Genomic DNA, 25,924 nt, shown 5'->3' on the forward strand with positions numbered 1-25,924 from the left:
TCTCACCCCCTCCACCTTTCCCTGCTCTGACTCCCTGTGGCAACACAGAACAGCCTTTTTTTAGCTCCCGGGAGCGGACACAGCCTGCAAGGATGAGGACAAGGATGAGGACAGTCCTCTGCAGTAGCCTGGCAGGCAGCAGTCCCAGTCCCACAGCTACACAGATGGCCAAGGCAGCCCTACAGGAACAGGGGCTTCCCAGGGGCAGAAACCTTTGGCAAGCTGGACATCCAAACAGCAAACTGAGAGCAACAAAAACAGACCTCAGCAAAGCAAATTGAATCGATAACACCAGTGGGTTTGAGAACAGAACCCCAGCATTTCTGCAATGCCTGGGGCTGGGAGCTACCTCTCACCTCCAAGTCCAAAGAAAATGGATACCAATAAGGTTGCAACCCCATTGCCTCCCTCCCGTTCTGTCCAGCCCAAAGAACAATAACAAAAATGCAGCAGTTAACTCAGTGAACATCCTTGAAGAGTCCTTGTAATTAATGGCTCCTAAGGTATCACACCTGGCATTGCTGTCAGCCCTTTTCTCCACTGTTAAGACTTACCTTATAGTTGTTCTGATATGCAGTAATGAATTTATGGAGAAGCTTTCACTGTTGACTCTTCACACATCTCTCCCCTCTTCTCCAAACAGCCTTTATCCCTCCCAACAAAAGAAAGAAAATAAAATATAGTGGTAGTGAAACAGACTCAGTCTCCTCTTACCTCTCTTTTTTTTTTTATCACTTTGGTTTTCACCTGGTTTTAACTCAGGCTTTTCTAGATAAAAATAAGAATTTGGGATTCTTGGGGGGGTTGGGTTGTTTTGACTTTGGTTGTTTGTTTTTTTTTTTTATAACCAGTCAAGAAAGATCAAGGGTGCAAGGACCTTCTTCCACTCCTTCCAGCAAGCTCCTGCTTGCTGAGATTCCCCAGCATTTTGTTCTTCAACTTGTGCACAGGAATCCTCCCACATGGAGCCCTTTGTCCATTTTCCTGTAGCCAATTCCTTGTGCCAGTGGGGAGAGTTTTCTGGAGGAACCCGTGTTTCCCAGGTTTCTATCTGTTCTCTCTCCACAGAACACAGCTTTTACTGACTCTGGGGGTGCCGGGGCTGCACGAGGCCCTGGGACACAGAGTGCAGACGAAGGGTAAGGCTGGGGAGGGAAGGGCATTAAAAAAAGCACACAACAAGATCCAAATTATTTCGGCATTCCCCTCTCAGACAGACATGACCCATCACGTTTACAGAACCTTCAGTGTGCACCTGCAAGGTGATAGTATCAATGAGAGAAAGGAAAACATTAATTAAACTTTTGGTGGTTTTCTATCTTGCTTTACACATCAGCTTTACAGAGTGGATGCAGTGCTTGGATAGAGCAGATATCTACCTTATTTCCCTTCCCACTCCCACCCCAACAGGCCACCCATACTCATGTACAGGAATAGGGTTTTTTATTATGATTATTTTTTACATATATATCTATATCTATATATCAATATCACTTGACAAGCTAGAGACTTGACAAGCCTGAGAAATGCTCTGGATAAGCCTCCAGTGACAGTTCAAGGCAGTGGAATTCCTTTTTAAAGAAACTGGAAGCTTACCTGGAGCAGGACAACATTTACAAAGTCTCCTCCTGTCCCTGCCTCACTCCCTCTCCACCTGTTCCTATGGTGACCTTGCATCTGGGACCCCCAAACCGAAGCCAGCTCATTTCACCAAATGCAAAGGAACAAATCAAGAAAGATCAAAGAAGCAATACTTTCATTTTGGTATTACCCACATTTCAGGCTCAAACTCCTTTACACTAATCTGCTAATCCTATATAATATTGACTGCCCAAGAAAGGAGATCACGCTAATCAGGATTTCTGAAGGATTTACACATGATCCCACACTTACTTTTGAACTTTGTCAGAGTGAAAACAGGAACATGTCGCTACCAAGCTGCTACTGCATTTTCTCTGGATTACAAGTCAAGCGCCAGCACTGTCCAAATCTAAAGCCACCCAAATGTGTCTCTAGCAGGCAAACCAACATGTTTATGACCCTCTTTTCCCCACAGATGAAAGGGTAACTGCAACCATCTGCTAGGAGCTTCTGAAAAGCACAAACCTTAGTTCCTCCACCCAGTAATACTTCTGTCACACCTGTGATTCAAAGATCTTTCAACTTTCCAAATCAAAAGCATGATCTATATCTGAAAAAAAGATGTTCATGTCTTAAAGAAGCATCAAAACAAAATCAATAAATTTGAGCATTAAATGTATTGACTGGAGGGAAAACAGGCAGAAATGAAGCATCACAAAGCTATCCAAAAAGCAGTAGAAAAGAAAAAGCAGAAAAAAAAGAATCTCATTTTATTTTAAATTGACTAACAATGTCATGTGATAAATTGCACCACGTTTTTCAGTGTATGATAGGCTGATTTAATAGAAGGCAAGGCCTCTACTTTTATTTTAAGCAAGAGCTTTAAACTGAATCACCCCATATGATGTGCAGAGAAGGGTTTTGCTTCAGCAGTTTAACATCTACGCAAGGGAGGTGGCAAGTTTGCAACAGTCTGAGTTTCCACATGTTGACAGAATCAGGAACATGATGCTGCATCGTTATCCAGTCGGAGAATGTTCTGGTGTAGGGACAGCCAAAGCATCGGTGTGTCTATGGGATCCCTGGGAAACTGCAAGTGAAGTGTGTATCCCTGGTAAAATCCCGCAGGAGCCAATCCCGCCCTTCTCCAGGGTTGCCCAGCGAACCTTTGGTCATTTCCCTTTCCAAAAGCAGCTGCCTCCCCAGCTCAGGTGCTGTGTCCCTGCCCAGCAGATGTGTGGGAGCTGCCTGGCTCCAGAGCAAGTCAGCTGCCTGCAGGAAAAGCAGGAGCACGCGTGTCCTGGGCCTCGGGGGCCTCAGGACAGCTGTCGGGCACTGAGCACACTGTGGGCACTTCCAGGTTCATGTGATCAGATTCCACAACACCCACAGACTCACTGGAAAAAAACCCCAAAACACTGCACATGCAAAAAATTATTATTGTGTGGGCTGAATCTACTGCAGGAAAGGAACAGCTGCAGCTGAGGTGTAAACTGCCCCGTGAGAATATTTCCTTTCCCAAAGAGATTAAAAAGAAAAATCAAAGCAATACAGGACTCCTTTCTAAATGTGAGGGGTTTGCCTTCTTTTGTTACTGGTTTGCATTCCAACTGTGTAGAACAGGCTTTGGAATACAAGTACAAAAGGAACTCTTGCACCATAATCACGTGGCCATTCTGGGGCAAGTCTGCAACCCCTCCTTCCAAATATACAGGGATCAACGTCCACAGATGCACTTTTGCAGATTAGAACAATTCACTCCCCCAAAAGGGTCCAAACCCACCCAGATAGTACAAGATTTCAGGTGCTGAAGGGAGAAACAGTCAATGCAGAAGAGCTGTTCTAGGCCCCACATTGCCTCCATACCTGATTTTTTTTTGCTTCTATACCCAGCCCCTCCAAATTTAACCTGTTCATCACCAGGAACAAACTTCCATTCCAAATAACTGCCCTTACTACACAGAAAGCTTTGGTTCCTGGGGCTCTGTGGATTCTGAAATATAAACAAAAAGTAAAACACTAAGTTTCTTGACAAAAGGAGAAAAACATTAAATGTAATGAGTTCACAACTTGCCTCTTCCCAACTGCTCAGTACAGTGAGCTCAGCACCACACCTTCAGAAGTGAAAACTATTTCCAAGTATCATTTTTCACCCATCCAGTAACTCCAACACAGACACAGCTGCTGAGATGTTGGGGTTTTTTTGAAAAACTACAAAACAGGAAGGGTCTGTAGCTTCCAATTTTGAATCTGTGATTGCTAAATTTAAACCCGGCAGCGGCCTGGTTACAGATTATTACATAAACCCAACTGCTGATCCCCCCCTGCACGATGGTTACTTTTGACCTAACTAGGCTTAAAGCACATTTCTTGGCCCCACTTTCTGCTGCCAGCCTGGAAGGAAGCAAATATCCAAGAAGAGAGGATTAAGGGAGATAGAGGAATACTTGAGAACAGGAGCTAGGCAGGATGCAGATTTGCTGCCTCTCTGTGTCATACGATTGCTTTGGCTTGTTCTGGGTAAATCAGGTGAAGGACATTTGGTCACACAAGGCCATGGGCTCTATCCACAAACCACCTTCAGAATAACTGTAGTGCTGCTGAGCACTGTTAGACATTTAGGTTTAAAGAAAGGTTTAGGTTTAAAGATTTATATTCTAAGAAAGCTCCCACTTGCCTGCATGTTCTTCCCACAACTCAGAAGAGGCATTAGACAGAGAGGCTCATGGCACCCCAGATTTATTTACAAACAGGCTACACACAGGCAGAGCAGGAGGCAACAGAAAATGAAAACCAGGGATAAACTCCTTTCCACACAATGGAAACAATTCTCTCAGGCACAGGCAAGGAGATAACAGAGGGAGAATAAAGAGAAAAATTTCAGAAATTCAGATGATTTTTTTTTCTCTCTACACAGCTATTTTGGTGGCCTGTTTGATACTCTCTACGTACCTTGACGTAGACATAGCAGACTCTGTAGCTGCTTGTTTCTACATTCTCTCTTTCCTCCAGTATCAAAAGAGTCAGTCACAGTCAAAATCCACCCAGCGCTAGTTTAGCTTTATGTGCACTCAAATGCACTAACATATTTTGACACAAACTGATATTCTGTGGAATCATATTTTTATCTTTACATTAATCTATTAAACATGCCTCTGTACTCAGGAAGTATTACATTACAACACACTTTCAACCAGAGTAGTGGCAGGGGGAGCATCACTGACCAAAGTCCATTGATTTATTTTACCTTCAATTTTATTTAAAACCTGTGAAGCGTTGAACAAACATGCCCACTAGATAGATGCAACATCAGGATCTCAACATTCCTTGAGCCAGGCCAAGCCAAAACTAAAGCACACAAATCCTAAGAAACTGGTGATAAACCCAGTTGTGGTGCAGTAGCTTAATTAAGACATTGTAAAAAGACACATTTGGGGTGGATTGCATTTGTTTGTTTGTTTTCTCCCATGTGCATTACAGATGCACTGCAGGAATTACAGAACCCAGGAGACTGTGGTGTGCCAAGAATAATGCCAGTGGGGACTAGAAACACCTGATCCAAGCTAGCAAAGGACAAAAATCCACAGTCCTGGTCGGTCAAAAGCAGCTGCTCCCTGAAAACGGGTACCTGTGTGCTGGTGCCTGGCACAGCTATCTGGAATCACCACTCAGCAGATCCCTATGCACACGCCTGACAGCGCTGGAATGACTTGACCACTCATTTCTACTTCTGCCCAACATTATGCAACCGTTTTGCCACTGCAGTGATGAGGGCAGCTCCCTTCCCACTGCCATCTTCAGAGAGCATGAAGGTCACATCACACTGAGGTGCCAGTTCCTTCACTGTTTCCTGCAGGACTCTGGAAAAACTGAAAGGAAAGGGAGAGAAGAACAGAGCATTTTAACAGCTGCTTTCTGTTCTCAAATCCACTCAAACACTGGTAAATAAATATCAGAAGAGTAAGTTCACTCAACACCCTGGAGAAAAGAGCCTCCCAGTGGTAACTGGACTTGACTTGGCAATTTTTGATCCTTTAACTAAGGCAAGGGAAAGGACAGGATGCAGGGAAACGTAGGATGATCCCCTCTCACACTTTTTAATCATCTCAGTAGAAAGCTGGTACAGCTGGGGATGTTTCCACATGAAAATGAGCAAACAGCAAAGGGCAGTGGTACCAAGGCACTCACTGTGGATGGAGCTTGTACAGAGTCCCGTCTACTCCAACAGTGATTTGCAAGCGCTCCACACCTCGGTTCTCCCTCTTCTTCTCCACAATGGCAGCCAGCCCTGCCCCACAGAGCTGGGCAGCTCTTTGTGACACAACTCCACACACCTCCTTCACGATGATGCTGTCCTCACACGTGCTGTCCAGGCCCAGCTGCTGCAGGATTCGCCGCACCTGGAGGAGGGCGAGCCGGTCACTGTGCAGAGGGAAGCACACGGAGCAGCAAGCCATTAGGGAAAGCCTCAATTCAGACTGAAAACTGCTCCTGCCATGCCCTTTGCCATGTCAGACTGTATTTCCAGGAGGCACACACAGTAATGCATCTAACTCCCAAAGTCATGAGGGAGCTGAGCCAGATCAGCCACCCACCCGTTATTTTTGATCTCAAGGCTGAGACACCACTTTCAAGGCTTTCCACAGCAGAAAGGGTTTCAAATGGCCTGAAGACCACTGCAAACATGCACAGATATGTAGGCAAGCATGTATTCATCTATCACTGACTTTTTACTTTCTTTGATAACTAATGTTTTAAGTCCCACAAGAAACACTCCAAGTATATAATCACGCGTGGTGGTTAAGGCACCCAAGGTAACCCAGCTGTGTGAACGGGAAATGATAATTCATGTAATCACAGAAAAATTCTGGAACTCCCTCAGTTCTTCATTTTTGGCTTTTATTGTGGGGATGGGAAGGAGGGAGGTATGCAAAGAAGAAAATGGTAATTAACTTCTTGAAGGAAAGGGCTCCACACACTTGTTTTCTAGGGGTCCCAAAAGGCCCTAAGGATTTAAACCATGTAAATATAACAACTTCACCTCTCAATCTGAGACAGGAACTTTGTTTCAAATATGCCTCTCTTCATGAGTGACTCCGAAATGTGTCCTCTGAACAGCAGCCCTTGTTTGGTTAAGTCAATCAAAATTTGCCTTACTATTTCACCTAGGTACATTCCACTGGTCATTTTTTCATACCTGTCAAGTTATAAAAGATAAAAAAAAAGGTGCATTTAAAGAGATGGCATGTTAGCTTTGTTCAGCATGAGTGGTACGTACATGCCCTATGAACTCCCAAAAAAGCAGCCCAAGTTTGCAGAGCAATAGCCATTGAAATCCATCTTTCAATCAGCAAAACTCTGTTGCAGTGACTTCAAGTGCAAACACTAATTATAATATATTTTCCTAAGCCAAATGTTAACAGAAAGAGAAAAAAATCCCTTGCAATAATAAACAGAACACAGTGTTAAAGGCAGAGTCCACACTGAGGTGAAATACTTCCCTGTCTCCCCACGCATTCCCCAGTGAGTCACACCTGATCAATACTGTCTTTACTGAACAAAGAATAGTCAAGTTCAGCTTATCCTCTTGCTTGAGTTGTATTTTACCTTTGAAAAATCACCCTAAGGGAAGGAACAAAGCATGACCTAGACTTTGCCAGGGAAATCTCAAAAGCTGCACTGTTTGGTAACTGACCTAAGATGAGAACAGTGCTGTGATAACAGAAACAAGGTACTTCTTTGTTTTTTTCTGGATATTTAGGTTACTTACCACGCGGCACAAGACATGCAATATTAACATTTCCTTTTTGATTATTCATTCATTAAGCGTGTTCTAAAAACCAGCCAGTGTCTCTTGAAGACTGACTTCATCAGGCTCTTGGCATCAGGACCATCACATTTACCTCTGTTTCCCTGGGTTTAGTGAGCCTTCATCTACTTCTTTATCATATTTTGTCCTGATGTTGTCAATGCAGCCGTTGTCACCAAACGCTCCCCATTCTGTATTAATGCACATTTTTCCTTCGTTCCCTTCCACTATTTCTATGTTTTTCATGTCCTCCATGTAGCACACATTGCTGCCCGTTCCTAGAAGGACAGAAATGACAAGGCTTCAGCCAGAAAAGTGAAGCAGCACCTGATACTCATGGAAGATGATTGCAGTGGTCATGTTAAAGTTCTCTGCGCCATACCCCAAATTTCAAAGTTTTCTCCTTTATCTTACAGAAGCAAGGGTTAGCCAGTGATGGGAAGAGTGCTTTAATTTATCCCAACAGAATGTTACCAAGTAAGACAGGCCCTGCACAGAAAATCCACAGCATAGAAGCCCTTTGTTGCAGATCAGAAATGGCTCTGGCAGTGAAGCACTGATCAGTCATTGCTGCCAGTCTGGTCATAATGCACCACAAATCATCTTGCTCATCATCATCAGTGTGCTTCCCAAGGGCAAGCCCTGCCAAGAACCCAGGCCATTCTATGATTCTATGCTTAGACACATTTCTGGATCAAAACTTGAAGGAACTTATTGGGAGAATCTTCTAGAAAGCCTCAAAAGAATTCATTCAGATTTTTAAGAACATTTGCTTGTTCCAAGGTCTATGACCTGGCTACACAGTAAATATCAATACATTTGTCAAAACAAGAATTCATGCTCTATCTGCTGTTCTCACCTTCTGTTACCCTGCATACACTTGTTAGGCACTATCAGAGATGTGATCAAAAGTCCAACATATTCAGGATCCTACCTGCTACAGGTGTTATGTCTCCTACTGAATACCACACAAATCTGCCAAGAACCCCAAGTGACCAGTAACACCATGTATCAAGCTCAAATAAAAGATGCTGGTTTACAGACTCCAAACCCTAGCACCTGCATATGTGCCTTTCTCTCATGGTGGTCACTTCAACATCACTGTACCTGCAATAAGGCCAATCTCACAGTTTGGATCCTCATATCCACACGTCATCATGGTCCCAACGGTGTCATTCACCACTGCTACAATGTCCAAGTCAAACTCCTAAAACACAAGTCACAATCAGTAGTGGAATACCAGAGGAAGAGTGAGGGGGCATTAAATACACGAAAAAGAGCAGGAAAGAATAGCTCACATTTCTTCTCCTGATGGCCTCTCTCAGCATATCAACAACATCTTCTCCCTCACAGTCTGTTGCCTTGAATCCTTTTGTCCATCCCACAAGTGTTCCCTGAAACAGAACAGAAAGAAAATTCTAATTGAAGACAGAGAGCTGTACGTTCCAAGCATCAGTCTTTTCTTGCCTCCAATCCCAATCCCCTTTATTTTAAATAATGTGTTTTCCTGGACAGGTCACTGTGAGTGTCTAGTGCAGAGTGTGTGCATGTGTATCTTTGTTACTCAGCTGTTAGTGGCAGTGACTCCAGTTTACTCAGCTATTTATCAAGGCACTGCACTCAGTGCCTTCTAAGTTCCATTTGGAAAACCTCATCTCACCTCCTGTGCACAGAGCCATTGTATTGTCTGTCAGGGAAAGACTGCAAAAAATACTTTTGCCCTAAATAATTAAGCACCCATCAAACATTAATGAACATCTTCTGTTAATTTTTGGCTCATGTACTGAGGGACACTTGGTGTGATCCCACAACTCTGGGCAACACTACTGTGTTTTTGGACAGCAACCTGGCCTGACAGAGGTTGATTTCCAGGTTACATGAAGTAATTAGCCTTCCACTTGGAAACTGGCTCCAGACTGTCTGTCCAAGTAAGAAAAAGAAAATAGAGGGCAAGTGGGAGAAAAAGCTACTCTTATAAACCGCCCTCAAGTTCTGGCAACAGTAAAAGACCAAGCACACAGGGTTACATATTGTGAGACCCTGACATAGTTGTCTCTCACTCAGTTTGCCACCAATATTGTGGAATTTGGTTCCTAATTATTTGTCAAGACCTAAATACTATGCTGTAGGTTTGGAAGGCATATGGATTCATGTTTCCACAAAAGGCCAAGTCCTACTGCTGTACTCTTGACTGTGACCTGAAAATTTAGACAGACCAGACTAACCTCCAGGCTTTGAAGCTACTGTGAAACCCACCAGGAGATAAAAACATTTAGTAAAATAGCAGTCCTTGATTTCCCCAATATCCCACATATTTGACTGAAACTAAGCACAACATCTCCTGTCCCTCTTCGGAAATGCATCAAAATAATCTTTTCTTACATCAGATCTGGAAAGATGAAGATACCTCTGTCCAAAAGCCAATTCAAGTCTGCCCACTGACACTCAAGAAGAAGAAACTAATGTAGTGCAGCAGCTGTACAGTCAGAGCTGTGCAGCATGGTTTGGAAACACCCTGGGATTACAGCTCAACAATCAGAAGGAAGCACCTGTTATCTCCTGCCATTGAAGACTTAAGGCAGCATAAGGAGATTCTTGGGCTATTAGAAATATGCAGTTCATTTTGCTGTCACGAGGGCTTAATCTTTATAGAATAAAAGCAAGTAACATCCACCTCTTACCAGATACAGAAAATTAAAGTTCCACCTCCCATATCCACATAGGATGGTAACTTTGTCACGAAACACAACTAATTTGCACAGTACAGCAAATTAGTCTCCGAACCAACAATCACCCTTGTCCAAATCGATGCCATTCACCAGGCAGCTGCACAGCTGCCATCTGAGCCACTGTGTCCTGCAGCTCTCACCTTGTCAATGCTGGCTTGCCTGCATGGGAAGGAGAAGGTGAAGCCCAGGGGCAGCCGAGCACCTTTAATCCCCATGTACTCCAGAAAGTCTGCTATGCACTGGACAATATGGTCAAAGAGCTGGAAGGAAAGCAAAAGGAAAAGCTTTTGTAAATCTCACAAGTAATCCCATACAACGGGCCCTGGTTGGATCAGTTAAACCTCCATTCGAGATTACCTCTTCCCCTGTCCCTTGCATGATCTCCAAAGGAATGGCAAAGATTTTGTTGTACATTTGCACAGATCTTCTTCTCCCACTTTTGATTTTGACCAGCAGAACCCTGAAATTTGTGCCACCAAGATCAAGGGCAAGGAACTTTCCTTTCTCTGCAGGGGAAGAAAGGTATTTAATTCTGGTGCTTCTTGTAACATGTTTGCCAGTCAGAATGGCACACTCTGCCACACATCCCCAAGACATCCATGTTAGAGAGAGTGCACTGCTCCGTATGGCACTTATCCCATTGAGTGCTCGTGTGGGGCTGAAAAAACAGCCAGGTAACATCACAGGAAACTCTGGTTTAACAACATAAATACCCCTGCCATTTTCCAGATTGTCACATTCCCTTCCCCCAGAAAACAGACAAGAAACTTTCCTGAACCACTTCCAGGTGATCAGGAAATAACTTCACCTGTCCCATCTGGTGTCCCACGGACGTATGTGGGCAGCATCTTCACGGTGGCGTTGGCTTGTGTCTCTCGCTTCAGCCCGTACTCCAGCTCAGTCCTCATTTTGTTCCTGACTTCTCTGAGGGTCTCCAGGGACAGCAGGAAGGGGGCGAGGGTGGCATCGATGTGGCTGCGCTGGGCAGCCAGTCTGCGTGCCACGGCCGTGACCATGGCAGCCCCCTTCCCGCTGCCGCTCAGGGACAGCAGGAACCGCACGTCGCAGGTCGGGACCAGCCTCCTCACCACCTTGTGCAGGCGCTTGGCGTATCTGCCAGGGACAGAGAGCCCCTTCAGACCCTCACAGGCACCTCGGGCACAGTTTACTTCACACACATAGCACAGGCACACACCCAACAGCACAGGCAAGAGGAGCACGAGGTCAGAAACTGCTCCAGGAGGTGGGAACAACAATCCTGATTTATGGCTGTTCTATAGAACCTGAACGCTTACAGGAAAGTGAAGATACCTCTCAACAAGTGTCAGTGCCAAGGGATAGGGACACTGGAGAGAAGCCAGGCAACGGTCACAGAGGGTGTGAGTCTCCATCTGGAATCAGACCTCCCTCCAGTTTGGGAGAAATATTTGAGCAAGTTTCCAGTTTGGGAAAGCACAGGTTCAAAAACAAGGAGGTAGTAGGGGGAGAAAAAAAGAAAATTAAAAACCCACAGTGTTAGAAGAAGAAATTAAGAAATTAGTTAGAAATTAGTTAGAAATTAAGAAATTAAAAACCCAAAAGAAAATTAAAAACTCACAACTGCAAGTGCTCTGGAGGCCCAGGAGTCACTCGAGAAACCAATTGCACTTCCCCATACATTCCAAGTGTTATGTTTTTCCCACCCCACTCCAAATTCCAAAGCTCTCAGGAGCTTTGCAATAACTAAGCAAGTCAGATCTCACCCCAAACCAGAAGCAAAACCAGTAGTTCTCTCAAAAGCCACACATGCATGCAGATGGAGACTCTTTGCAACGGGAACATGTGGCCAGCAATTACCAACCCCCCTCTGGCTACTCACTGGGGGTGGGTTTTGTAGAGTCCCCCATCAATCCCGACCGTGGTTCGCATCCGTAGCAGCTTTTTGTTCTCCCTCAGGCGGGTCAGGATGGCAGCCAGGGCGGCAGCACACAGGTTGGCCGAGCGGAAGGACACGATGGTGCACACGTGCTGAACAGCAACACAGTCCTCCTCAGAGGGAAACAGGTTCAGCTCCGTCAGGATCTCCTTTGTGTTGCTCAGACCTTCCTTGTACCTACCCCCAAAACAAAAGAATACAGCATCTAATGCAAAGGCAACACATAAATCAATAGCTGCATGTTGGCTCAAAGAGAAATGAGAGAAGACCAGGGCCACCTACCAGGCAGCACCATAACTGGTTCCCATAAAGCCAGTGGTGTCTCTCCCGCACTATTCCCAAAAGCACCCAGGGGAGAGATCTGATTTTTAGGAGGCTGCTTCCTGAGGTTCGGCTTTTGGTAAGACTTATTAATTATTTAGCCAAGAAGAGAATGGGATAAAATAGTTCATAGGAGGGGAGCACAGGAATGGACACATAGCTTCGCTCAATACATTCATTCCTGGAATGACAAGGACCAGGATTCCTCTTCAAAACACCAGAATCCAAGAGTTTTCCATGTAGTCATTCATTAGCTGATCCAGAATCTGTACTACACCTCCACAACGCCAGTGTTCCCACACCAGAGAAGTCGAAAACTGCAACGTCTTCAGGTCTCCGAAGAGGTTATTTACACAACCTGCCTCTGTGATGGTCAGCAATACTTTTGCTACTCTGGAACTTCGCTAAAACTTTATCTTACAGCCATCCCACTTACAGAAAGGTCAACTTTTCTCCTGGGCAAAAGCAAAATCAAGTTGAACACTTCAGGGTTGTTCCCAGCACTGACAGATTATAATTACACGTTCATTATTATTGCTGTGCTTGTGAAAGACTAACATTGAGTGGCTTCTCTCAAAGAACATATTGCAGGTTCTTACTTTTCCATTGCAGACACATGTTTCATTTCAATCTTGCCCTTGGTAAGCAGAGCTGTTGACACTTTCCCATTGAAGAGTAGACCTTCCTTTGTCATTTTTAGGAGAATGAGTCTTACAAGTTCTCCCAAATACAGGCTGCCAATCATCTTCTCAAACCTGGAATGGGGCACAGGAGGGATTACAGGTCTTCACCAGCTCCTCTCTTTAGCCCTCCACACCATTACACCAGAGCAATCACCTTTTTTTAACAACACATGAGTCACCACAGCAGCAATCCCTTGGCCTGAAGCAGAGAGGTGTGAAAGGTACCCACCCTTCCCGGAAAGAAAGGACTGAATAAGACAGGACCAGGACCAAGTTAACTCAGGTTCATTGAAACAATTCCTGGACCAAAGGGGCTCTTGGCATAGGCTGGAAATGCACTTGGACAGCAAGTCAGTCAGGGAATCACTTACAGTTGTTTCCCAGGATTGAGAGATCCCAGATCGAGCTCCCGATCGAACTCCGTGCGGAGATCGTCCAGAGCACCGTCATCTCCAAAGGCCCCCCACTCCGTGTTAATGCACATCCTGCCCTCGTCCCCTTCCACCAGGTCGATGTGCCGCATCTCCTCCATGTAACAGGCGTTGGTGCCGGTGCCTGGGGGTGTCAGAGACAGTGCAGATAAATCACTCTTTGTTCCAGGTTTGCTTTTTGCTCGTTTTAAGTCCACATGTTTGGGAATAAGTCAGTACATTGCCTTTGGAAGAAAGTACAAACACAAAACCCTGAGGTCTGTGATGCTAACATAGGCCACCTGCACTTGTGAAATCATTATTTCACAGTGAGAGAAAAAACAGGGAAATTATTCCAAGGCTTGACTTGCTTAAAAACTTTTTTTTCTTTTTCAAATGTACTTCCATGTGCCTTAAAAAAACCATCCCAGTGCACAAAATGAAGAAACTACAGAAGTGTAACTGATTCTAACTACCAGACGTGAGAGGAATTTCTTTCTCTGGACAGACACACAGTAATTTTCTATACAGTCAGCAGAAAAGTTTAGTATGCTGGTCACAACTGAACCCAGACAAAATGGGGACTGTGGCATTTGATGGCAATGTGATCAGCATAAAAACAGCTGCTTTACAGAAGGCAGCCAGGCTTGAAAAATCTAACCATTGTTTTTTCCATTTTCTTTCTGCTCTTTCCTGTACTGGGAAACTCCCTTCTACTCCAGATTTGTCAGAATTCAACAACTGAGGGCAAAAAAACCCTACTCAGTGAACAGAAAAAATTACCAATTATGACTCCAACTTCACAGCGCTCATCATCATATCCACAGGTCATCATGGTTCCCACAGTGTCATTGACCAGTGCCAAAACATCAACATCTATGTCCTAATAGCACAAAGAGAGGTGATTAACAGGGGGGAAAAAGCTGTGTGTTAAAGCACCAGCATGCAGACATACTCTTTGGAGCTGCACTTCGGAGGCCTGGTTCAGGAAAGTTCCTTGGTAGAGAGACACACTACTTCCTTTTATAACATTATCCCCACAACCCTGTAAAATAACAAAAACCTCTGAATTCTCAAGTGCTTGGTCAGCCAGGGTTTTTGCTTGAAAAATTTGTTTTTCCCCAATACAACCTCATTTGCCAGAAAAGCAACATGTTATTGGTTTGAATGCTGTGATCCGGTGCTTATGGGGCTGTGTGAAAGGATAATGCCTGACCCCCTGAGCAGATCCCATCAAATGGGACAGAAAACATACACACATGAATGCAGCTATGGCAAATATCACCAATATCACACTCAGGTAAAAAGCCTTTCCATCAAGGCTGTGCGGTTTTCCTTTCACACTCATCAAAGGACTGGTGTAACTCAGATGCCAGCACTAGCAGGAGGCCACACTTCACCCAGAAGTCTCAGATCCTTTGTTACTGCTGAACTACGAGGCTGATGCAGAAAAAGAAGTGAAACAAAATCAAGGCTGGATTTTTACCACATGAGAAAACAGAATTTCCTCCTTTACCACAAAGCCATGAAGACACGGAAAGATGCTTTTTATTTCTTAGATGGCGTTACCAATAGCACCAAACATGAACAACAAGGCTTTCCAGAATATTAAAACACAATGTTATTCCAAGTACATGCTAGTTCAAGGGCAGATTTAACCATGTCTTACTGCTGATCTTAAAAATTACAATCAATTGCTCCATCCCACAGATTGAGGTGGACAGGCAAGCCCTGGTAGAGTTAGGCTGCTAATTTGAGACGATAGTTTCCCCTAACCAACCTTCATCCCACAAGCCAGGCTGTGAAACTACTGAGTGTTTTATATCTCACCCAGTACTTTCACAACAGATGCCCTTTAGCTCAGACAGTGGGGCTATGCTGTCCCAGTTTGGTTTATTAGTGTGCAGTGCCCTCACTGGTACTAGGGCAGCCTGTCACTTGCAGCTCCGAGGGAGTCAGATCTACTAAATATACACCCATGTTGGACACTTGTTACTGGCTGTCCCTTGGAGGATGCCTGACAGCTCCCAAAGGACCCACACACCAAGAGCTGATCTCCCAGGAGGACATTCTGAGGCCACACAGGTTCAGCTCCTGCAGGTACAAAACTTGCCTTATGCTTCTGCAGGGCCTTGCGCAGGGAGGTGACCACGTCTGTGTCCTGAACCCCTCGGACCTTGAAGTGCTTCGTCCAGGCAAGAAGAACCCCCTGAAAAGTAACAGTGTGGTGACCCAAAAGCTCCAGCTTTAGCACACAAACCTGCCACAAAGCCAGCCGAGACCAAAGGCTGTGGAGAAGCCCACTGTGTCTCTCCACACATTAAAACTGGGTCAATGTCTTACCTTGGGGTGCCTGTCAGTAACAACACAACCAAACAGGCACACTCATAAAGCCCCAATCCTGCAAATGCTTCTCCCTGTGCTCTGTGTAAAGCACGTGCAGCTTTCCTGATGGTCATCACAAACTAACAGCATTAAGCACAAAGCATTGGCAGGACTGGGACCCAAAGCACAGATCCCTATGAATAAGAGAGGCTAGAATGAGAGAACACAGAATAATTGCAAACAGCCCTTCATTTCCCCACGAGGTCTCTCAAACAACTCAGCTACAGGTCTTTCCTATTTAGAATCAACTGTAAATAAAACACTGAGAGTGGTTAAAAAAATAAAGATGCCTCAAGACATAAAACTGTGTGTTTTACAGTCTAATAGTCTTCATAAAAGGGTACATGGTTCCTGTGAAACTAGAATAGTTTAGCTTAAAGATCATGTTGCCCTGAGATCAGAAATGAGTGTTTGAAAGGTAGTCTAGTTAAATGCTAATGCTAATCCATGCCTTCTTCAGAGGGCAATGTAAACACAATCCCACAAGAAAAACCCAGGGTAACACATCCATTCATCAGCTTCTACGGATCCTGCAAGGAGCTCAGCTCGCCAACAGTATTTTTTAGTGCATCCTACCTCTTCCAATTTGGTCTGTTTGCATGGAAAAGAAAATGTAAAGCCAAGAGGTAACTTCTTATGCTTCAGGTTTTTGGTCTCCATGAAGTCTAACAGACAGTCAGCAATGTAATCAAAGAGCTGGAAAGAAAAATCAAAGAAAGGAGTGGACAGGGTCAGGCTGTGTCCTGCAGGCAGGTGCTCAAGCAGAGCAGCCCCACAGCAGTGCCCTACCTCGGCACCGTTCCCCTGGGTGACCTCCTTGGGTGTGGGGTAGAACTTGCTCTCCAGCTGGCTGCTCTGCCTCCCATCATCAAACACCTTCACCTCGTGGGCACGGAACAGGGAGCCACCCAGGTCGACGGCGAGGAAGTCCCCCTTCTCTGCAACACAAACAGGCCCCATCACCGGTGACAGCCACAAGGCCCAGCTCAGATGCCACACTGAAGGCACAGCCCAGGGCCCTCCCTCACCTCCAGCTGTCCTACCCCACCACAGCAGATCCTTATCCCATTGGCCCGGCAACATCACTGAGAGCTGGAAGCCCTAAGCCAGGGTGCCAGGTCCCTCCTGTTAACTTGTTACTTAACAGCTAATTCAACTTTTATTTAGCAGCCTGGGTTTGTCCACCCTGCTCCTTCCACAGCAGCATGTTTTCAAGCTGCAGAAGGATGAGCTTCTCAGCAAGAAAGACCCAAAGTGAGTGCAAATCCAAGCAGAGCACAGAGAGGCTGCAAATCCCTCACTGAAACGTGGGAAAATCAGTGTGAGAGCATTACCTACAACCAGTAAAGAATGCGGGATTTGCAGTCACATGTTAAAACTCAGCCTTAGTGCAGAAGTCAACTTCCAAGTGGGGCAAGACTAATTTGCCACCCAAAGGCAACCAATACAATCCTTTTCAAATGCCTTTAGGTGTTTCTGTAAAAGTACCATTTTGTTTCACAGTCTTAGCTCAAACACATGCTTCTCCAGCAGCAGACTGACTCAGATGGAAGGACAGGTTGGCCTCACTGCTACAATAAAACAATTATTTATCCCACACACAGGAGAAGGCCCTTCCCAAAAGGAAAATGCAATGGCATGTGCCTAATCTTGCACGATTTTTGAAACATCTGACCAAATTTTATCAAATTTGGCCCTGAAAGGGAAAGAAGCAGGAAATTCTACCTGTAATACCATGGTCAGCTATCACTAAGGTGAGGAGGCAAATTGGATCACTCAGAAAAATCTGAAGGCTCACTGCTATTACAAATGGGAAAAATCCATCCAAGTCTGAGGTGCTTAAACCTGCTGGAAATTTTGTCTGGAATTAAAATACCAACCAGGATTTTTCAAGAGAGCAAAAATAGAAAAGCCAATGTGATATTTAAGGTAGGCAGTGTGTCAGTAAGACACAGCCCAGCTCGATGCTGCAGCATGTCCTTGACACACAGGCCAGGGGGACACTGTCCCAAGCTGACCTTCAGGAAAACAAAGTCTTGCAACAATGTTGACATTACGTGCAATTTTCCAAGTCTCCTGACCTCAGGGGCTCCCTGCTGTTTCAGGACAATGTCAGTGCCACATGAGACCTCAGGACCAGTGATGGTCACTGAAACTGTAGTGGTTAAGAAAGAACTTCTTCCTCTTTGATGAAGGTAGCAGCAAAAGGAAGAGTGCCCATTTCCATCCAGGCATTGTATATAGTTTCTCTCAGAAATGCCTCATTTCAAGGGACTTCCCTCCAAATATTCCCTTTATGCCATTAAAGTCATTATTTCTCATTGAACTGCAGGGAAATTAACTTCAGAAGGAATAAAGTCCTGTGGAAATGAGGTACAAAGCTAACACTTCTCTTCAGGTTTCTGCACAGCTGGTATATGCCAAGTCATTGGCATATACCAATTTACTTGGTTAAACCTGGGAAAAACTTAATTTTCTGTCAGCCTGCACTGCCAGGAGCCATCTGAGCCAGGAGAGTTATTTTGGATGTGCACACTCCTCCAAACAAGATGGGCTTTTAAATTCTACCTGACCTCACATCCTTCCAGAGGACATCATTGCACTTCCTCCCTCTCTAAGTCTCAGGAGCAACTGGAAACAAGGATCCAGCTGAAGAAACAGAGCAGATGGTTTCCTGGTAGACCCCATCCAGAAGCAGATTTTCCCAGTGCAGAAGGCAAGGAAAGGCAGGAGGGGATCACTTTTTGGAGCATTAGAAAAAGCAGAGTAGGGTTTGCTGTCAGGAGTCAAGAGGGGATCACAGGTCTGAGAACACAACCGTTGCTGTCATGTGGCAGTTTGCGGGGTTTCTCTGCAGCATCCTGCCCTCCCTGTAGCTCCAAGAAGGCCAGGCCATATCCCATACCAGCAGCACACTGCACTGCAGGCTCTGGGCTGTAGAGGCTGCCCTTGCCATGTCCAGCCACAACTCCTGCAGCAAGGCCTGCACCAGGGGAGGGGCTGCTTTGGAGCACTTAGGAGGTCCTTTCCTCAAACAAGCAGCACTGGGTCAAGATCCACCTGCTGCAAGGAAAAAAATTCCTGCCAGAGGCTGTTGTCTTCTCACTATACACCTGCTTTCTCAGTGAGACAGCCAAAGGCACTGGGGGCCCTGTGCCTCTGCTGTGCTGTCCTGGAAGACTGGCAGCAGCATCACGTTCCTGGCCCAGCCCTGCGGAGCTGGGGCAGGGGGAACTCACCGGAGCCGTCGGGGAGCGAGCGCACGAACGACGGCAGCATTTTCACTGTCGCTGTGGAGTTCGTGTCCCGGCTCAGCCCCTTCACCATCTCAGCCTGGAAACGACCCATCACATCCACCAGGACATCATCGGAGAGCCGCAGGGGATACAGGTACCTGTCAACCTGCAAACAGCAAAGGTGTCACTCATGCTCCTCAGTGCTCACCAACTACCAGTTGTTCAGTTCGTTTTTGACCTCAGCACCACGACTGTCAGTGCAAGCAAGCTCTAGGGCATCACCAGAACATTTACTCTTCTAAAACTTTTGTCTGAACAATGTTTAATGCAGCCTTAGTGAATTACTCTCCAAAAATTGGCCATCTTTTCTTATGGCTCAGTAACTTGCCAACCTACATAAGCCCATGAGACTTTCCTGAGACCCTGACTAGCTGCTTTTACACCATCCTCTCCTCCTATACATGTCATGAACTAGAACTGCAAAGTATCTTGAGCTGCTGAGAATCTGACCTCTCTGAGGCAGGTCCAGAAAATGCCATCAGTACCCAAGCGTGTCAGCCACAACCCAAAAACATCTATTCAGCTACTGCTTCACTCCACAGCCAATTAACTTTGTTGGAATGCCAGGCTGGAGCTCAAAGGCTTTTTCTCATTCCAGCTCTAGCCTCCATTCTCTTGTGATTCTAGGATTACATTAAAACACATTTTTGGGTGCAATCAATACCCTTTCTTAAGGGTCTGTAACTTACAGTATACATTGAAACAAAAGCCAGTTGAATTTAAAGGGAATCAAAAGCATCTACAAAGTAGCTCATTCTGATAAACTGGTAGAAAAGCTAATCAGTGTTTATGTACAGCTTCATCGGGGCAAAATTACACATGTTTTCTGCTTCAGGATCACGTGCTGCTGGGACTGACATTTACCTGCAAGGCTGTAAATAATATGGCTTAGAAACTGGGTACAACAGAGGATTAACACAGCAAAATAACAATCTATCAACATCCAGAAGCTTTTCCACTGGGGAGCCAGAGTTTGGTGCTGTATGAACATAATGCAGGCATAATAATTGTGTCCTCCAAACAGCTGGATGTCCCCTGAATGGTAATTCTTGTTCACATCCTGCTCCCCACAATACGAGACTCAGGCCCAGGGGCAGTGGGCAGGGGAGAGAGGGGGGACAGTCCCCAACGCTTTGCTAGCACAGATACTCAGCTCTTGCACCATGGGCTATGTTGTTATGTTGCTTTATCTCTTCAGAGCATTTCTTCAGTCCCATTTACATAGAGAGAGGTCTGGAGGGCTGGAAGAACAGGTACAAATCAAGTCGCATCAGCAACAAGGCAGAACTAAAAAAAAGCTGCATTCTTTAAACAGAGGGGAATGCAGGTTGCAGATAAATTGGCCTCTGCTGCAATTTGGACTAGCCACCTATTTTAATGAGGCACAAACGAGTTACCTATTCACAGTCTCATTTGAAACTGATGGTCAGCAATGACCAACCTGAAAGAACCAGGATCCTGAAAATCACTCCAGCACTTACCTAACATACACAAAGGAGGAAGTGCTAAACTACAAAATGCAATTGTCCAAAAGTAGCAGCTGCCTTTGGATACAACTGTGCCTTGAAAAGGACATTATTTAGATTTGTCTTTGTAGCCCTGGTTTGCACATGCACTTGATTTCCTCCAAGGGTTTTTTGAGGCCTCACCACTGTGTGGGATCCATCACCTCAGCCCATGCACCCATACTGCTTTTTTGGAGAAAGTACAATGCCTGGAGCACTCACACACTGACACAGACCCAAATAACTTTGTGACAGAAGTCCCTGTGGAAAAAAACTCAAGAGTAATAAAAATTGCCACGTCTGTTTGCAGAGAACATGCCCAGGCTCCCTGCTCCCCAGAGAAACTGCATTCCCTACCCTGTTTACCTACAACTATAGGAGCAGATAGTCCTCTCCAAGGAACTAGATAAGGCAGAGCCCAGGAAAGCCAGCCTGATTTACAACCAGAGCAAGACCCTGCTCACATACCATTGGCTTGTAAACACAGGAATGGCCAGGCTGTGCAACACCAAACTCACTGCCTCCCTCCCATGGTACAAGAACAGAGCCTTGCCTGAATTATGGAAAAACAGCACTGTTTTCATGGCACAAGGACTCTTGGTTTTGCCACCACAGAGTAAATAAGCCTGGGGAGGGAGAGGTGGGAAGGCAATCCTTCTTTCTAATGAGGGAGAAATCAACTCTGTTCCCTACAGCCTACCTTAGGCTCCTTGAAGGAGAAGTCTAAGGAGCATGTGGCTTCTTGCCTTCAGGAAGGGCTACTTTGGACCTAGCAGAAAGACTCACATTCATGGTTTTGCCAGAATTCCTCTGCCCTCTCCTCTCCACTGTCCTCACTTCAGGGAAGTCCTCCCTCAGCTCCACCCAAGCACTGCTCCACAGGGTCTCTTCTCTTAGTAAAAAGTAAGAAGAAATAGCACTGTCTGTATTAGAGATTTTAGATCAGCTCCTGCACACAAGAAAGGGGCATTGGGGCCCTTTTCTGATCATGTTAAATCCTAGGGATAAAAGGGTTGTGTCTGAGTCAAAGACAGAATCTGACTGTTGAGATACCAGTGCCTTTCTTGGAATGCATCTCTCCAAAGCAGAATCAGCGGAAGAAGCCCTCCTAATAACAAGCCACTGCACGTTTAGGGCACAGAGAGAAGCTGATGTTGCTGGCTGTGCTGGTGGACTCAGTGGTGCAAGTGGATCCATGCATCAGGACCTTGGATCTCCCGCCACGCATCCACAGACAGCCCCACCTCCAGCCAGCTGGAAAACCAGGACAGAGCCTGGCAGCAGTGGCAGCACTTAAGGGAGACACCAGGAACACAGAAGACCTGCACGGGACATGTCTAGAAACCAGAGGACCTCTGACCCACAAAGCTTACAAGTCCAATGTGGTCTCAGGATGGACCTGAGTGCAAAACCCATTCCAGCGTGGCCATGAAAATAGATTAGGAAACAGCAGCATTAGGCAACTCACTTTGATGGCTTCAGATCTGGGCCGTCTCAAGCTTTTCCAACTGTAATTAAAGGTCACATCTATAAACATCAGTGATTAGCCAAGTTTGGACAAACAGAGAGGAGGCACAGGCACTCCTCCCACACCTATGCTAGTTGGAAATGTCTCCTAAGTTCCAGCAGACCTGGCCCGAAGGCTCCAGGAGTCTTCCCTATGCCTGCTACAATGTGACTGACTCTTGATTCCTACTCAGCTTGAGAAATCCCATCCTTCCTGCTACACTTGCAAAGCAACTCAGCAAGAGGTTCCTTTCTGCCCTCTGGACTACATCACCCCACACCAGAGAAAGTTTAAGCACTTGTCCTTATTGTCTCTTACTGAGCATCATTTGCTCCATTACTGGAGAAGCACTTACAACTGTGCAGGGGAAAGCACAAACCAGACCTATTTTCACACTTGTCAGGTGGTTTAGGGTTTAAATACTTCTTACCCCATCTGGCTGAATGGCTTTAGTAGATAATGCCATTATCTGGAAAGCATTACATACTGCAGACCCCTCCCCATCTGGGTAACAGTTCTCAAAACAGGAATCAGCTAACGCTGCATCTTACCTTTTTTATTTGATCCTCTTTTAGCTTTGTGAAATGGAAAGCCAGCAAGTGGACGGCAAACATTGTCTTGGAGCAGATGGATGAGTCAGTAGTGACAGAGCTGCTGTGATTAACTCCGATGCCACAGGTCTTTATTCACGAAGCTGGAGCTAGAGGGACTTCAGCTGAGCCATTTCCCCCAGGGTGGAATAGTGGAGTTCCTGGGAAACTGAGTCCAGAAATAAATCCATCCAGTGTGATCGGTTCAGTGGTTAAACTTCTGTCTCCCTGTATCACCACCCCATCAACCCAAAGTCCCTCCCTCCCCAGCTACACACTTCATTGTGCCAGAGCAGGCACCTGGAGAGCTGCCAAGCTGAAGGGGAGAAAAATCGATTTTGTTACTGCCCCACTTGGGAATTGTTACCATTTGGCAATGCAGTTGCTATGCAGCAGCCCCTCTTCACTCAGGGGGGCTGCCCGGCTCCCACCACAGCAGCCTCCAGCAAAGCACTGCCGGGAATCAGGAGTTACACAGCATTTGAGAAGGTTTCTTCCCCCTTCTCAGCACTCCTATTTGCGAGACAGGCTCTTCTGCATGAATGAACTCCACTCCAGTTCTGCACAGCACAACCTTATCTGCAGCTTTTTACCAATTAGGCTTCAGCTGTAAAGGAGCAGAGACACACAGACTGCTGCCCCCAGCTGGGTTCAATTCCCAGCACAGACCTTGGGGACTGGTTACTTATTCTCCACCCCTCCTGAAGACAAAGCTTCAGACCAATGAAGATCCTCAGTACTGCAAAAGCTGGGCAGGGGGCAGACTGACCTGGCAGCCAGCAGCGTGGGTATCACACTGCCTCACTGGAGAGGTGCCTTTAACTGGCAGCACAGAGCGCCTGCAGCGAGAGCAGCTTCCTCACACCACCAGAATTTGACAGTCTTTAACCATTCCTCTCAAAAGTTCACCCTGCATACACAAGTGTTTCCAGAATTTTGTCAGTGTATCAAGTGATATGAACTATGGAAACCTCATCCAAAGGGAACTGGGTGAAATGCTGACACAAAGGAGAGAGAGAAAAAATCCCAAAAGGCATTCTCATGGGGCAATTAGAGGCTCACTTCCAAACTGCACCTACACACGGCGTGTTTCCCCCCAGTTACTGCTCAGCTGGACTGATCACACTTACTGCACTGGCAGACAACTGTCACCCAAAATTGTACAGAACAAGTTAACAATTAAAAATTATTTTGATAAGATTAGAAAAAGAGCAGGGGGAGAAAAGGGAATGGAAAGGGGGAAGGGAGTGCCAAATAATGTGAGGGGACACAAAGAACTACTAAGCAGTAGAAAATTAGGTCTGGAGATGCAGAGTGGGGCAGAGGCAGCCAGTCAGCAGAAAGGGATGTCTGACTACATCAATTCACAGCCTAGAGTGGACCCAACAATCTCCTGCTACTGTAAAAGAGAAGTACAACTGATCCCCATGGTGGGTGCACATACAGGAGTATAATCCACACACAACACAACACTCAACTCCATCCTCAGCACCAGCCTAGGGAAGAGGACTGTGCCCTGTCCTGGCAGCTCTGGCACGTCAAGGCACGGATCAGGAGGAGTTAGCTCTGCTGAACATCAGGAGCACTCACGGGTCACATTTTTTCAGCCTCTGATCACGAGGAAAGACTGAAAGAGCTGAGGGAGGGGAACTCCTTCTGCAGAGACAGATCATACAGAACCTCTGCTAGGAAAGGTCTTTTTCTTTTTTTTTTTTTACACCCCCCCCCTTCCTGCCTTGCATCAGGGATGAGCTCTAGACACTGGGAGATCCCGCCAGCTCCATTTATTTTCCACTATTCTAGAACAAGAGTAAAGCAGACAGAGTAGCTGAGCAGTCCATAAATAGGGCTTGTTCTAAAATTAGGCCTTTGATCTTCGAGAGAAAGGGAGAAAAGAAAGAAGAAAATAAGCCACGCTACCAGCCAGAGAGCACGGTTCACTTCTCCTCTATTCATCTTTTAATAACTGCTGGCTTGTGAAGTCAGACACTGACTCCCAGAGGGACTGTCTCTCTCCTCATTGTTTACCCATGCCATCCGAGTCACAACCCCTCTGACCAGCAAAATTCAAAACATCACCTTTCAAGCTCCATCCCACTTTGATCCAGACCTCATTGTGTCTGTAATACAGTAGATTTATTTTTCATTCTCTCTTTTCTTTCTTTCTCTAAAGGATGCCACTGGAAAAGGGTCTCTAAGATCCAAATGTTCCTAAACTGGCAGCAAGCTCTGTGAAATACCTGACGTGTCAGAATCGCTGCGTAACCTGTTCGCTCATCCCTGGGGTATCCTGGCTCCCGGCTTTTGTTGTCCAAGAGAAGACAAGACATGATCTCATTTCCACACAGACAGCAGTTCAATGCACCAAGGGCCCAACACCCAAAAACAGTACAGCCATTTCATACAGATCCTGCCAGAACAGGGGAACCTCTGCAGGCCCAGGTGACAGGTCAGCTCCCATCACACGCAGTTCGGAGGCTTGAGGCAATGTTGATTTTCCCCTTTGTTAGAGCTGCACCCAGTAAAAGTTATTCACAAACCTTCCCTCCCCGCTTCGGCAGGGCCAAACAAGACTTCAAAATTGTAATACCCCTCTCTCTACTTCCTCCTCCTGCAGTTCTCCCTCCAAGCCCCATCTCAAGGGAAAACAGAGAATCTGAAGAGTGTGGTGCTCATCTGCCTCCCACAGCCTTGCAGTCAAAGACCTGCAGAGAAAAGGAGCTCACAGCTACGATGGGGAAATTCAGATAAATGTCTTGAGTACGTCAGCTAAACATGCACCAGTTACCTCGAGAAAGAGGTACTGTATCAATAAGCATTTTATTGTGGGAGAAACATATCTATCTTTGGTGAGATAGTGGCAACACTGGTTGCTGAGTTTGGTACCCAGGTTAACAAGGAGACAGTGAAATTATAACTTCTTCATTATAGCTTATTATTCCAAGACCAACCTTTAGAATATATTCCCCCCCGTCAAAGTAGCAGCAGGTTCATTCCCCACTATATTCCTACAAGTTCATCAAAGCTCAGAACAGAAAGAAGTCCCTACATTCATCCCACATATGCCCCTCACAGGGCAACACCAGGATGGAAAGCAAGGCAGAGCACCCGAGGGAAAATCCAATCCAAGGACAGATACTATTTAAAAGAGATGGAAACAGCACAGACAGAAAAGAGCATATTAGCTTAAGAG

General features: G+C 45.8%; 1 protein-coding gene across 3 annotated transcripts; it reads right to left on the minus strand.

The window, feature by feature from the left end:
* Positions 1 to 4,818: 4,818 nt before the first annotated feature.
* LOC108502759 (putative hexokinase HKDC1) lies at positions 4,819 to 23,001 on the minus strand. 3 transcript variants are annotated; one of them, XM_017825997.1, is made up of 19 exons: positions 22,693 to 22,998; positions 19,073 to 19,235; positions 16,623 to 16,771; positions 16,410 to 16,529; positions 15,562 to 15,657; positions 14,232 to 14,331; positions 13,410 to 13,593; positions 12,955 to 13,110; positions 11,978 to 12,211; positions 11,175 to 11,232; positions 10,928 to 11,069; positions 10,477 to 10,625; positions 10,260 to 10,379; positions 8,689 to 8,784; positions 8,498 to 8,597; positions 7,485 to 7,668; positions 6,623 to 6,778; positions 5,770 to 6,003; positions 4,819 to 5,450 (listed from the first exon to the last, which is right to left on the minus strand). In XM_017825997.1, exons 1-19 carry the CDS (start codon positions 22,753 to 22,755, stop codon positions 5,306 to 5,308), a joined length of 2,649 nt encoding a protein of 882 aa, XP_017681486.1. In that variant the 5' UTR covers positions 22,756 to 22,998; the 3' UTR covers positions 4,819 to 5,305. The 3 variants fall into 3 exon arrangements, with proteins under 3 accessions (XP_017681486.1, XP_017681485.1, XP_017681487.1); XM_017825996.1 differs by having other exon boundaries at positions 10,928 to 11,232; positions 22,693 to 22,999; XM_017825998.1 differs by lacking the exon at positions 6,623 to 6,778 and having other exon boundaries at positions 10,928 to 11,232; positions 22,693 to 23,001.
* Between the last annotated feature and the right edge of the window lie 2,923 nt (positions 23,002 to 25,924).

This window comes from Lepidothrix coronata, unplaced genomic scaffold (assembly GCF_001604755.1).
Source record: "Lepidothrix coronata isolate B3197 unplaced genomic scaffold, Lepidothrix_coronata-1.0 Scaffold124, whole genome shotgun sequence".
Classification (NCBI taxonomy): Eukaryota; Metazoa; Chordata; class Aves; order Passeriformes; family Pipridae; genus Lepidothrix; species Lepidothrix coronata.

What these genes read in the sequence shown, in the direction of transcription:
- LOC108502759 (XM_017825996.1), bottom strand. Translation starts at nt 22,755, where the DNA reads ATGTTTGCCGTCCACTTGCTGGCTTTCCATTTCACAAAGCTAAAAGAG. An exon ending in CTCGCTCCCCGACGGCTCCG is followed by an intron (nt 16,772 to 19,072) that starts GTGAGTTCCCCC and finishes TTTGTGTTGCAG; the next exon opens with AGAAGGGGGACTTCCTCGCC. An exon ending in TGCAAGGGACAGGGGAAGAG is followed by an intron (nt 10,380 to 10,476) that starts GTAATCTCGAAT and finishes CTTTCCTTCCAG; the next exon opens with CTCTTTGACCATATTGTCCA.